Below are 13,085 nucleotides of genomic sequence, written 5' to 3'. Positions count from 1 at the left end.
ACATATGAGTGTCTGAGCAAAGGGGCTGAATACTTATGGCCATGGGATATTTCAGGTTTTCTTTTTTAATAAATTTGCAAAAAACTTTCAGACAAGATGGGGTGCAGAGTGTACATTAATGAGAAAAAATGAACTTTTTTGAATTTACCAATGGCTGCAATGAAACAAAGAGTGAAAAATTTAAAGCGGTCTGAATACTTTCCGTAACCACTGTATTTCACATGTTTATTTTTGTCAATGTTGATGACTATGGCTTACAGTCAATGAAAACCCCAAAGTCATTATCTCAGTAAATTAGAATAATTAACAATAAACACCTGTAAAGGCTCCTAAGTGTTTATAAAGGTCCCTTAGTCTGTTTCAGTAGCTCCACAATCATGGGGAAGACTGATGACCTGACAGATGTCCAGAAGGCAGTCACTGACACACTCCACAATCATAGGGAAGACTGCTGACCTGACAGATGTCCAGAAGGCAGTCACTGACACACTCCAGAAGGAGGGGAAGCCAGAAAAGGTCATTGCTAAAGAAGTCGGCTGGTCACAGAGTGCTGTATCCAAGAATATTAATGGAAAGTGGAGTGGAAGGAAAGTGTGGTAGAAAAAGGTGCACAAGCCATGAGGATAACTTCAGCCTGGAAAAGATTAAGAAAAGGCCATTCAGTAATGTGGGGGAGATTCACAAGGAGTGGATGGTTGAGGAGTCTTTGCTTCACACCACACACAGACGTCTTCAGGACATGGGCTACAAGTGTCACATTCCTTGTGCCACCTACTCATGGCCAATAGACAACGCCAGAAGCGTCTTACCTGGGCCAAGGAGAAGAAGAACCGGACTGTGGTCAGTGGTCCAAGGTGTTGTTTTCAGATGAAAGTAAATTTTGCTTTTCATTTGGAAATCGCGGTCCCAGAGTCTGGAGGAAGAGTGGAGAGGCCACAATCCAAGCTGCTGGAGGTCTAGTGTGAAGTCTCCACAATCAGTGATGGTTTGGGGAGCCATGTCATCTGCTGGTGTAGGTCCACTGTGTTTGTCAAGACCAAAGTCAGCGCAGCCGTCTACCAGGACATTTTAGAGCTCTTCATGCTTCCCTCTGCCGACAAGCTTTATGGAGATGGAAATGTCATTCTCCAGCAGGACTTGGCCTCTGTCCACACTGCCAAAAGTACCAATACCTGGTGTACACACAACAGTATCACTGTGCTTGATTGTCAGCAAACTCGCCTGACCTTAACCCCATAGAGAATCTATGGAGTATTGCCAAGAGGAAGATGAGAGACACGAGACCCAACAATGCAGACGAGCTGAAGGCTGCTATCAAAGCAACCTGGGCTTCCATAACCCCTCAGCAGTGCCACAGGCTGATCGCCTCCATGCCACGCCGTATTGATGCAGTAATTGATGCAGAAGGAGCCCGACCAAGTACTGAGGGCATTTACTGATCATACATTTCAGGAGGACAACATTTCAGATTTTACAATCATTATTCTAGCTGGTGATATAAAGTATTCTAATTTACTGAGATAATGACTTTTGGGTTCTCATTGGCTGTAAGCCATAGTCATCAACATTACCAGAAATTAAACATGTGACATAGATCACTCTGTGTGTAATGACTGTATAATGAGTTTCACTTTTTGTATTGAAGAACTGAAATAAATTCACTTTTTGTTATTTTAATGTTGTGAGAAGCCCCTGTAGTTCTCAACTGGCCTTCAACCAGCATCCAGCGGTCAGAGAGATGTGAATGAGGCCACCCTGCATTGTTCCATTATGTCAGCTATTTGCATAGTTTTTCCTCCTCTGTTTGGAAAGCCAACAAACTGGCTGGCCTGGACAATGTATGTGATCAGCTTATCAGCACACATCATTGCTCAGTGGCCATGCATCACTGTTTAGCAAAGAAAACAGAAAATAAACTGTAGGAGATAATATTAGAGGTAAATATTCGTCCTACAAGAGGAGTCAATACTTCAGACCACAGTTTGATTCTGGGCCTACACCATTTATGTCTGGCATAATAAGAAGAACTGCTGTGTCGTCACAGCTCTTTGCTCTCTTGATGGGGAGGGTTGTGGATCATCTTATTTCCTCAGGGGCGGCGTTTAGCGCTACAGAAGAGTGGTCTTCTGATGTACATTGGGGGTCTGATCTTTAGTGGCCCTTTGTTTTCTCAGTGAACTGTTTACGTCTTTTATCTTTAGGCTTCGCCTCCTCGCCCCCGCCTCCAGTCCTGTTTCGGTGTGATGTCATCAGTGAAGGGGAGGAGCTGACATCAAGTGTTGTCGGGAGAGACGATGCATCACTGCAGTTCCTCCGCCAGCAGCGGCGCCTGCTCACTTTGTCGCGGGAGTTTGTGGTCCATCAGATGCGAGTACTGGAGTATTATAAGACGGTGGTGTGGAGGCCGCTCTCTGGACTGGAGGCCGCTTGTCTCAGGCTGCAACAACTGTGTCATGACGGTGCAGTGCTGCAGAGGAGGGTCCGAGCGAATCAGCTGCTGCGCCCGCTCTCCGCCCCTGTACATCAGGCCCTCCGGACCATGCACAGAATGCTGCAGCTCATGTCTGTAAAGGCCACCATTGTGGCAGGGGAGATGGTGCTGAGTGCAGTGCGATGTGCGGCCCGTCTGCCTGAGGAGGTCCCGGGGGGTCTGTCCCACACTCTGACCCTTTACAACAAAGTTATAGCTGATGTATCCACATGGGCCTCGTCGGGGGCAGAGATGCTGCCGATATCTGTCACCAGATCCCTAGAGATTGTGGCGGAGGAGCGTGCTTGGCTGCTGGCTGGACGCTTCTCCTCACAGGCTGGCCTGCGACATTGGCTGGTGGAAGTCCTGAAGGGAGAGGCGGGGTCTCCAGAGGTGGGTGGAGCTCTCTTCTCATGCCTGAAGACCCTCATCAGGGAAGATTGGGGTCAGGTCTCCCCTATACTAGAGATGCTGGCCGGTCCGGATCACGTGGTACAGAGCCTCCTGTATGAGAAGTATTGCAGCTACCTTTGGCCCCTCCTGTGTGCCCATCTGTACCAGGCCTTGTACCCAGGTAGACGAGGAGTCCATGCCCTGCCTGCCCTGACGCCATGTACAGAGGGGGTGAGAGCCATCATCCAGCTACTACTCCGCCTGCTGAAATCCGGTAGGTGGTGCCACAGAAGAACTCACAGGCGTCGTAGTTATGATGTGTTTGATGGGTCAGGGGCCCTCTATATAGCTGTCCTGGGGGGGCTCCCTCTCCCTATTGTCAGCCCCTCCCAAGTTTGGGTGGGAAGCTTCTCTTATTGCGGTGACCCTGGGAAGTAGAACACCACCCGTCGTTCTCTCTTATATCGGGTTGTGATTTGTGTCATGTCTGGTGATTATCACAGAGTCTGTCCCGGAGCGGGGCCAAGAGCAGAGCCGAGAGCGGGGCCAAGAGCAGAGCCGAGAGCGGGGCCAAGAGCAGAGCCGAGAGCGGGGCCAAGAGCAGAGCCGAGAGCGGGGCCAAGAGCAGAGCCGAGAGTGGGGCCAAGAGCAGAGCCGAGAGCGGGGCCAAGAGCAGAGCCGAGAGTGGGGCCATGTCCTGTGCCATCAGCTGCTTTGTACCACAGCCCTAATCTCCTGGGACAGAGGTAAGGGGGGGTGCAGAATATGATGACATCCTATGTGGGGGCGCAGCATGCGGTGAGACCTATGTGGGGGCGCAGCATGCGGTGAGACCTATGTGGGGGCGCAGCATGCGGTGAGATCTGTGTGGGCGCAGCATGCGGTGAGATCTGTGTGTGGGCGCAGCATGCGGTGAGATCTGTGTGTGGGCGCAGCATGCGGTGAGATCTGTGTGTGGGGGCGCAGCATGCGGTGAGATCGGTGTGGGGGCACAGCATGCGGTGAGACCTGTGTGGGGGCACAGCATACGGTGAGATCTGTGTATGGGCGCAGCATGCGGTGAGATCTGTGTGTGGGGGCGCAGCATGCGGTGAGATCTGTGTGGGGGAGCAGCATGCGGTGAGATCTGTGTGGGGGCGCAGCATGCGGTGAGATCTGTGTGTGGGCGCAGTATGCGGTGAGATCTGTGAGGGGGCGCAGCATGCGGTGAGATCTGTGTGTGGGCGCAGCATGCGGTGAGATCTGTGTGGGGGCGCAGCATGCGGTGAGATCTGTGTGGGGGCGCAGCATGCGGTGAGATCTGTGTGTGGGCGCAGCATGCGGTGAGATCTGTGTGTGGGCGCAGCATGCGGTGAGATCTGTGTGGGGGCGCAGCATGCGGTGAGATCTGTGTGTGGGCGCAGCATGCGGTGAGATCTGTGTGTGGGGGCGCAGCATGCGGTGAGATCGGTGTGGGGGCACAGCATGCGGTGAGACCTGTGTGGGGGCACAGCATACGGTGAGATCTGTGTTTGGGCGCAGCATGCGGTGAGATCTGTGTGGGGGCGCAGCATGCGGTGAGATCTGTGTGTGGGCGCAGCATGCGGTGAGATCTGTGTGGGGGCGCAGCATGCGGTGAGATCTGTGTGGGGGCGCAGCATGCGGTGAGATCTGTGTGGGGGCGCAGCATGCGGTGAGATCTGTGTGGGGGTGCAGCATGCGGTGAGATCTGTGTGGGCTGCAGCATGCGGTGAGATCTGTGTGTGGGCGCAGCATGCGGTGAGATCTGTGTGGGGGTGCAGCATGCGGTGAGATCTGTGTATGGGCGCAGCATGCGGTGAGACCTATGTGGGGGCGCAGCATGCGGTGAGATCTGTGTGGGGGCGCAGCATGCGGTGAGATCTGTGTGTGGGCCGCAGCATGCGGTGAGATCTGTGTGGGGCCACAGCATGCGGTGAGATCTGTGTGGGGGTGCAGCATGCGGTGAGATCTGTGTGTGGGCGCAGCATGCGGTGAGATCTGTGTGTGGGCGCAGCATGCGGTGAGATCTGTGTGTGGGCCGCAGCATGCGGTGAGATCTGTGTGGGGGCGCAGCATGCGGTGAGATCTGTGTGGGGGTGCAGCATGCGGTGAGATCTGTGTGGGGGCGCAGCATGCGGTGAGATCTGTGTGTGGGCCGCAGCATGCGGTGAGATCTGTGTGTGGGCGCAGCATGCGGTGAGATCTGTGTGGGGGTGCAGCATGCGGTGAGATCTGTGTGTGGGCGCAGCATGCGGTGAGATCTGTGTGTGGGCGCAGCATGCGGTGAGATCTGTGTGTGGGCCGCAGCATGCGGTGAGATCTGTGTGGGGGCGCAGCATGCGGTGAGACCTATGTGGGGGCGCAGCATGCGGTGAGATCTGTGTGGGGGCGCAGCATGCGGTGAGATCTGTGTGGGGGCGCAGCATGCGGTGAGATCTGTGTATGGGTGCAGCATGCGGTGAGATCTGTGTGTGGGCGCAGCATGCGGTGAGATCTGTGTGTGGGCGCAGCATGCGGTGAGATCTGTGTGTGGGTGCAGCATGCGGTGAGATCTGTGTATGGGCGCAGCATGCGGTGAGACCTATGTGGGGGCGCAGCATGCGGTGAGATCTGTGTGGGGGCGCAGCATGCGGTGAGATCTGTGTGTGGGCCGCAGCATGCGGTGAGATCTGTGTGGGGGCGCAGCATGCGGTGAGATCTGTGTATGGGCGCAGCATGCGGTGAGATCTGTGTGTGGGCGCAGCATGCGGTGAGATCTGTGTGTGGGCGCAGCATGCGGTGAGATCTGTGTGTGGGGCGCAGCATGCGGTGAGATCTGTGTATGGGCGCAGCATGCGGTGAGATCTGTGTGTGGGCGCAGCATGCGGTGAGATCTGTGTGTGGGGGCGCAGCATGCGGTGAGATCTGTGTGTGGGCGCAGCATGCGGTGAGATCTGTGTGTGGGGGCGCAGCATGCGGTGAGATCTGTGTGTGGGCGCAGCATGCGGTGAGATCTGTGTGGGGGCGCAGCATGCGGTGAGATCTGTGTTGGGGTGCAGCATGCGGTGAGACCTCTGGGGGGATTGTGTTGCATATGGCTGCCCCAGGCTTTGACCTTTGTGCTCTACAGGGATGTGTTGGGCGTTGGGCTCGGCTCTTACCGATAAATGTGTAATGGATGATGGAGAGCGCAGGAAGCACAGCAGAACCTCTGCAGCCCTCGTCACAGTGTGTCAGGAGGTGATGGTGCTGCTGCATGCTCTGAGCTCCGGTAAGATGCCACCATTGTGAGGTCTGTGCTGGTGTCACCAGGAGCCTCTGACCTCATTGTTTCTGTGGCAGGTGATGTCTTCGGCCATCTTGGTGTCCTCAGCCGCTCGGTGACGTTTCTGCAGCTCTGCCATCTGTGGCTGAGGAGCCGCTCTCAGATGTACGTGAGCTCTGGCTCTGTCCGTCACCTGCTGCTGATCAGCCACGGGGATGTGCCGGTAAGATGTCTGCTGAGGGAGTGCTGCAGTTCCCTTCTGGGTCCTGATAGTCGATGTGATCTTGTGGTTCTGATGTAACCTCAGGTGATAAAGGCGCAGCTGCGCAGAGTAACCGCTGTCGCACACAGCATGGATTGGTCTTCTGCGTGTCAACGACTGTGCATGAAGCTGCAGGACGTGGCGGAGAGCCTGGAGGTGAGTACCCGGCCCCTGCTGCACTTGTACCCTCAGTGCTTTGCCTCTAAGATAAGTGACAACAGATTAGAAGAAAAGCTGTGTTCTGCATGATGGACAGACGTCTGTGCTCTGGAGATTTATTGTCATGTTAGAAAACACTGGGGTCCACAATGAAATGATCAGAGCAGGCGTTCACATGTCCCTTCTGCACTGATGTAGGAGGGCAGCGACATTTGCCAGGGTCCGACATGTGGGTGTGGAAATGGCCGGCCCCGTCATCTCCTGAGGAGAAGGCAGAGCCCGTCTATAGTGATGTAGGGCCGCTATTATGTCACCTCCTTTGTAGGGTGTGGTCTTGGGTTTGCCCTGCCTTCTGGACTCTGTGTGCGCTCATCAAGCTCAGGAGGCTTTCCAGCACATGATGCCGGTCGGACGTCACTGGAGAGGGAAGGTTACACGTGGTAAGTGTCATGGAGACGGGTTGTGGTGTTATCTGTGGAATGAGACTGGCTGACATCGTCCTCCTGTGTTTTCCTCTTAGCTCCTGACTTGGTTCCCAGTGAGTATGCTGAAGCCGCCATTACTTTCGTGTTGGTGCCAGTTCTGGAAGGAGTCCATAAACTCACATCGGAGGAGCAAATGTCTGCAGTGTCTGGTGCTGTCAGGGCCTTTATGGAAGCCTGGCTGGGTCATATCCTGCAAGAGAGGATGAGATTCAGGTATTTAATAGGGAGTGGGAGCATCATGACCCGAGACCCTGGAAATGCTTCTCAGGAATTTGTCCCTTGTTGTACATAGAGCAGCTATATCCTGTGTATGCTGGCTCCTGTCCCGAAGAAGGCTCATTGTGTTTGGGGAGGATGGGTCGTCTTCTTCTCAGAATGCTCATTGTGTTTGGGGAGGATGGGTCTTCTACTTCTGAAAATGGTCATTGTGTTTGGCGTCTGTTGGCTCTGGGAAAGATTCGTCGTGTTTGAGGTCTGCTGGCTTTGAGAAAGGCTTGTCGTGTTTGCTGGCTCTGGGAAAGGCTCAGCATATTGGGCGTCTTCTGGCTCTGAGGAAGGCTTGTCACGTTTGGCGTCCGCTGGCTCTGGGAAAGGTTTGTCGTGTTTGAGTTCTGCTGGCTCTGGGGCAGGATCGTCGTGTTTGGTCTGCTGGCTCTGGGGAAGGCTCGTCGTGTTTGGTCTGCTGGCTCTGGGGATGGCTCGTCGTGTTTGGTCTGCTGGCTCTGGGGAAGGCTCGTCGTGTTTGGTCTGCTGGCTCTGGGGAAGGCTCGTCGTGTTTGGTCTGCTGGCTCTGAGGAAGGCTCGTCGTGTTTGGTCTGCTGGCTCTGAGGAAGGCTCGTCGTGTTTGGTCTGCTGGCTCTGGGGAAGGCTCGTCGTGTTTGGTCTGCTGGCTCTGGGGAAGGCTCGTCGTGTTTGGTCTGCTGGCTCTGGGGAAGGCTCGTCGTGTTTGGTCTGCTGGCTCTGGGGAAGGCTCGTCGTGTTTGGTCTGCTGGATCTGGGGAAGGCTCGTCGTGTTTGGTCTGCTGGATCTGGGGAAGGCTCGTCGTGTTTGGTCTGCTGGATCTGGGGAAGGCTCGTCGTGTTTGCAGTCTGCTGGCTCTGGGGAAGGCTCGTCGTGTTTGGTCTGCTGGCTCTGGGGAAGGTTCGTCGTGTTTGGTCTGCTGGCTCTGGGGAAGGCTCGTCGTGTTTGGTCTGCTGGATCTGGGGAAGGCTCGTCGTGTTTGCAGTCTGCTGGCTCTGGAGAAGGCTCGTCGTGTTTGGTCTGCTGGCTCTGGGGAAGGTTCGTCGTGTTTGGTCTGCTGGCTCTGGGGAAGGCTCGTCGTGTTTGGTCTGCTGGCTCTGGGGAAGGCTCATCGTGTTTAGTCTGCTGGCTCTGGGGAAGGCTCGTCGTGTTTGGTCTGCTGGCTCTGGGGAAGGCTCGTCGTGGTGGGTCTGCTGGCTCTGAGGAAGGCTCGTCGTGTTTGGTCTGCTGGCTCTGGGGAAGGCTCGTCGTGTTTGGTCTGCTGGCTCTGGGGAAGGTTCGTCGTGTTTGGTCTGCTGGCTCTGGGGAAGGCTCGTCATGTTTGGTCTGCTGGCTCTGGGGAAGGCTCGTCGTGGAGGGTCTGCTGGCTCTGGGGAAGGCTCGTCGTGGAGGGTCTGCTGGCTCTGAGGAAGGCTCGTCGTGTTTGGTCTGCTGGCTCTGAGGAAGGCTCGTCGTGTTTGGTCTGCTGGCTCTGGGGAAGGCTCGTCGTGTTTGGTCTGCTGGCTCTGGGGAAGGCTCGTCGTCTTTGCAGTCTGCTGGCTCTGGGGAAGGCTCGTCGTGTTTGGTCTGCTGGCTCTGGGGAAGGCTCGTCGTGTTTGGTCTGCTGGCTCTGGGGAAGGCTCGTCGTGTTTGGTCTGCTGGCTCTGGGGAAGGCTCGTCGTCTTTGCAGTCTGCTGGCTCTGGGGAAGGCTCACTCTTTCCATGTCCGCAGTCGCTTCATCTCACAAGTTGTGCTCTTAGTTTGCAGGGGGCGCTCCAGCTTCGGTGTGACTTTGAGCTTGTGCGTGAGCTGCTGAAGTCTCCGGCATCAGGGATGTCTCTGGAGGTGGTCCAGGCTGCATTGTCTCTCCCGGTTTTCCAGCAGGCAGATAATGCCATTGTGTGCCTCCTGCAGCAGCCGTCTCGTAAGCCGTACTTGCAGTCTTCCGGCTGCTCTGTCTTCTGCTGTGAGTAGACACTCATCGTCTTTGTGCCTCTCGTGTCATTTTTTTGTTAATCCTTAACATATTGTCTGTCTGATATTTTAATATTTCTGTTAATAGAGCCGAAAAAAGGGTTTGTTTTGTGAACACGTTTTCCCATACAGTGTCCTGGTAAATGAGACATGAGGTTGGGGGAACTTCCATGTCTACACCAGAGTGAAGATGTTGCTGAACTTGGAGTGTGGTTTTTCTTTTTTTTAAAAGAAAAAGTCTCCACCTCCTGAGACCTGAAACGTGTCCATTTTGGGTCCGACGTTTCACTCGCTTTTTGTCACTTTTTTTTTTTTAGAGAAATGGAGTGATTAGAATTATTGCTTATGTATATTTGTAAAGCTTTTTTTCTCTTTACATATAGTCCTGTAAAGGTTTAGCCTCTGGCTGGACTTCATAGGAGACCACCAGCAGAGCAGGCACAGGATGTTCCGCATGCTCCCGGCTGCCATGGCAGCCCATCGGCATGCCACAACTTCGTGGAGCTATTTTTGTTCCTCCGGACATCATAAATTAAATGCCACGGTCAGCTTGCCAGCGGCATTTATAGGTGTTACCATCAGATCTGGCTATGCTTACACGTCATGGCCGTCATCTCCCAGGTATGATGGAGGCTCAGATCCTGCCACCATAGAAGGTTCTGATTTCTGTTCTTTCCCTATCCAGGTCCTCCCCTGTGTCGCACCACTGTGGAGAGCGTATCTGATAGCCTGCAAAGCCTGGACAGCCTGGGCCGCAGAGTATGGAGCCATAATTATCCAGCACATCGGCCGCGGCACAGCCATGACTCCTACCTCCCGCACAACCAGCGCCAGTGGCTCTCACTGCGCCTCCATAAGAGCTGGACCGGGCTGGGCTGAGCTGTGGTAGGGGCCACAGACAAAGGAGACAATCGCCTGTAATAACTTACTATTTTATACGCAAGAAATCTATTTTATTAAATATGTCTGATAACCATCGTCGTCACTGTCATCCCATCCCTCGTAGATGGCTGACGCTGGCCAAAAGGTGTGAGAAGGGCAGGAAGAGCTGCAGGGTGTATGATGATGATGGTGGTGGAGTGCTTCCCGTTGGCAATGACGTCACATCAGATGTCGGCATGAAGGCTAGCTGTCCCGATAACACGATACAGTTGTGTGCAGACTGCAGTGTTGTGGTTAACATCATGATAAGAAAAAAGTCCACGTCCCTCGTTGTGTAGTCTGCTCACGTCACTCCGTATTTCTCAGATGTCGCTGGGATCGTCCACCGTCTTAGTGCAGCTTCCGTCACACACTGCCCCGTGCTCAGGTGTGACTAGACCATCAGTGGCCAATGTATGGACAGAAGTACTGCTCGGTAGTGATGAGCGAGCGTGCTTGTCACTGCTTGTTAATGGCTCGACTATCAAGGTGCTTGAGATTCTTGTCAATCTGCAAGTATTTTTGATTGCTTGCGCCCAAGCTAGAGTCCGTGCCTCGCGTGTTTGGCGATTGTTAGACAGCCATTAAATGTGTGGGATTGCCTGCCAGTCACTGTAATGTAGTAGCCATGTTGGCAGTGGCATTACTGTAATTGGCTTGCTGCATAGCGTCATCGGATCTATATAAGACCTGTGACGCCATGCTTGGCACAGTGTGCCAATGGAAACAGGCGGAGCAGGGAGAGATGCTGCTGAACTGAGGACTATTAGCTGCGTATAGGTAGGGATAAAACACAATTTATATTTATTTCAATCAGGACAACAGTCCTTCTTAGGAGAAAATAATAATCAATAGTAATACTGCTGTTAGCAGCACTTAGAGATTGTGCTGAAGGGATTGTGTAGGACAGGATAGGGGGAATGGCACGTCCTTTCTGCTGTAGCTCAGACCAAAACCCCTTCTCAGGGCTGGTAATATTCTTTTTGCTCTTGATCCAACAATTTTTTCTGAGCAGAGAATATCATACACCATCTATACTGCAGCAGTTGTGCGTCAAAAGCTACAACCAGACTTGGTTTGTTAGCAAAAGCAAGGTGAAACTGTGCCTGCAGCGGGAGCACAACAAAAACACACATCATGTCGATCTAGCTTCCTGTGCCACATTGTAGGGGGGTGTGGAGCACCAATTTTGAAGCCAGAGTAGTGTGAAAAGTTTGCTGGATTGATAGCAGATAATGCTTCCAGTCACTTTGCCAGCACCACCCTGTCTTCCACTCGGTCCAGTTTCAGTAGCTGTGATTCTGGACCACATGATCCTCACCCTGATCCTCCTTCCTCCCACCATACTGAGGGCATGGAGACAAGTGATCCCACACTCGGACACTCCGAAGAGCTCTTCACATTTCCATTTATAGATTCTAGGCTCTTGCCCTGCCCGTTTCAAGCGGGATATGAGGAGATCCAAGGTAGCGATGACCAAATTTTTGAGCAGTCACGGTCACAAGCAGGCGACAGTGAGAAAGTGCAGTTACTGTTGCAAGAGATGGATGATGATGAGACACAATTGACAACAATTGATGATGTTACAACAGCAAGTCAGTAGGAGGACCAGGTTGTGGAAGTGGAAGACAAGGTAGTGGACGATGAAGTCACTAACCCACCTCGGAAGGTGACATGCAGAGCGAGGATGGCGGATCAGAGGGGGAAGAATCCGCAGCACCACATCAGACAGGAAGAGGCAGTGGAGTGGCTGGGGACACAAGGTGAGCAACTGCTCCCCAAAGCGACAACACTAGTGAAGTTACCAGGTCAATGGTTAGGTGTTCTGGAGTCTGGAGCTTTTTTTAAATACAGTCCAGTTCACCCGAAAAAAGCTATTTGCCACAATCGCCATTTCAGCATCAGCAGGGGCAGCACAACTACCAGCATGCTCAGGCATATGCAAGCAAAGAATCCAACTACATGGGCAGTACACCAGGGTCCAGAAACATTGTCTGCAGGTGACGCCACTGCCTCTACCCCTGTTCTACATGCACGCCAGTCCCATCCATTAAATAAGCAAAGATGCCTCCTACCCTGCATCCGTCGTTGCACACTTGCAACCACTGTCAGCATCCATGTCCTTGTCCCAGCACAGTGTTCAGTTATCCCTACCCCAGTCCTTGGAACGCAAGCATAATTATGCAGCCACCCACCCACAGGCCACAATACTAAACGGCTCCATTTGCAGACTGCTCGTCATGGTAATGTTACAGTTTAGGCTTGTGGAGATGAATGCTTTCCGCAACCTCATGGTGGCGACCATCCCTCTGTACTCGGTCCTCAGCCACCACTATTTTGGTCATGTCCGGTCTGCAGATGGCTGCTTCTGTGCCTCTCAGTAGTGAGTCTCCCACCACTCTTCTTTGCTTCTTGGCTGTACTTTTTGTTGTCACTTCTGGGTGTTGCTGTGTGCCCTTTTCTTCTTTGCTTGCCGGTATTGCCTCATCCTTAGGTGCGCCATCTTCGTCCTCCACAAGGCCTTGGTATCAGTTTCTCAGTTGTGTGGTTTGTGATGTCTCCATGGTCTTCTTGCTTCTTTTGGTCACTTGCTTCCACTCGTCTGCTTTTGGAGCTTCTCTGACACTTTATTCACCTTCGGTCACCAGTAGAGATGCTTCTGTTCTGTCTAGGAAATCTTCATTTTCTTTGAGTTTCAAAGTTGCAATTCTTTCTTCCAGACGCCGCACCTTTTCTTCTAAAAGGGCCCGTAGTCTACACTTCTGGCAGGTGAAGTTGGATTCTTCTTCTGGTCGATCTGTGAACATGTAGCGCAGGTTGCCGCTCACCATGTAGGTTGTCACATCTGCCATGTCGCTCCTAGATCCTGCTGACTTGCTGTGTGTCTTCCTTCTTGTGTAATCTACTTGATCAGCCAAGTTTTCTTGCAATAATTTTCCTAGAGGCAAAAATTTGC

The 13,085-nt window shown here is 53.2% G+C and overlaps 1 protein-coding gene across 1 annotated transcript in view; it reads left to right on the top strand.

Moving 5' to 3' along the window:
* Positions 1-10,182, top strand: part of CCDC142 (coiled-coil domain containing 142) — a 65,336-nt gene extending 55,154 nt beyond the window's left edge. The window contains exons 3-11 of the mRNA XM_073562779.1: positions 2,202-3,137; positions 3,367-3,609; positions 5,973-6,113; positions 6,185-6,330; positions 6,415-6,525; positions 6,854-6,968; positions 7,049-7,226; positions 8,995-9,200; positions 9,894-10,182. Coding sequence (XP_073418880.1) covers positions 2,202-3,137; positions 3,367-3,609; positions 5,973-6,113; positions 6,185-6,330; positions 6,415-6,525; positions 6,854-6,968; positions 7,049-7,226; positions 8,995-9,200; positions 9,894-10,087 — 2,270 coding nt within the window. The 3' untranslated portion in view covers positions 10,088-10,182. The remainder of the gene's footprint in view (positions 1-2,201; positions 3,138-3,366; positions 3,610-5,972; positions 6,114-6,184; positions 6,331-6,414; positions 6,526-6,853; positions 6,969-7,048; positions 7,227-8,994; positions 9,201-9,893) is intronic.
* The last annotated feature ends 2,903 nt before the right edge of the window (positions 10,183-13,085 follow it).

Source organism: Dendrobates tinctorius, unplaced genomic scaffold, assembly GCF_039654945.1.
Source record: "Dendrobates tinctorius isolate UK_male_01 unplaced genomic scaffold, ASM3965494v1 ptg000367l, whole genome shotgun sequence".
Lineage (NCBI taxonomy): Eukaryota > Metazoa > Chordata > Amphibia > Anura > Dendrobatidae > Dendrobates > Dendrobates tinctorius.
The sequence above is the reverse complement of the archived record's forward strand: the minus strand, read 5'-3'. Positions and strand labels throughout refer to the sequence as shown.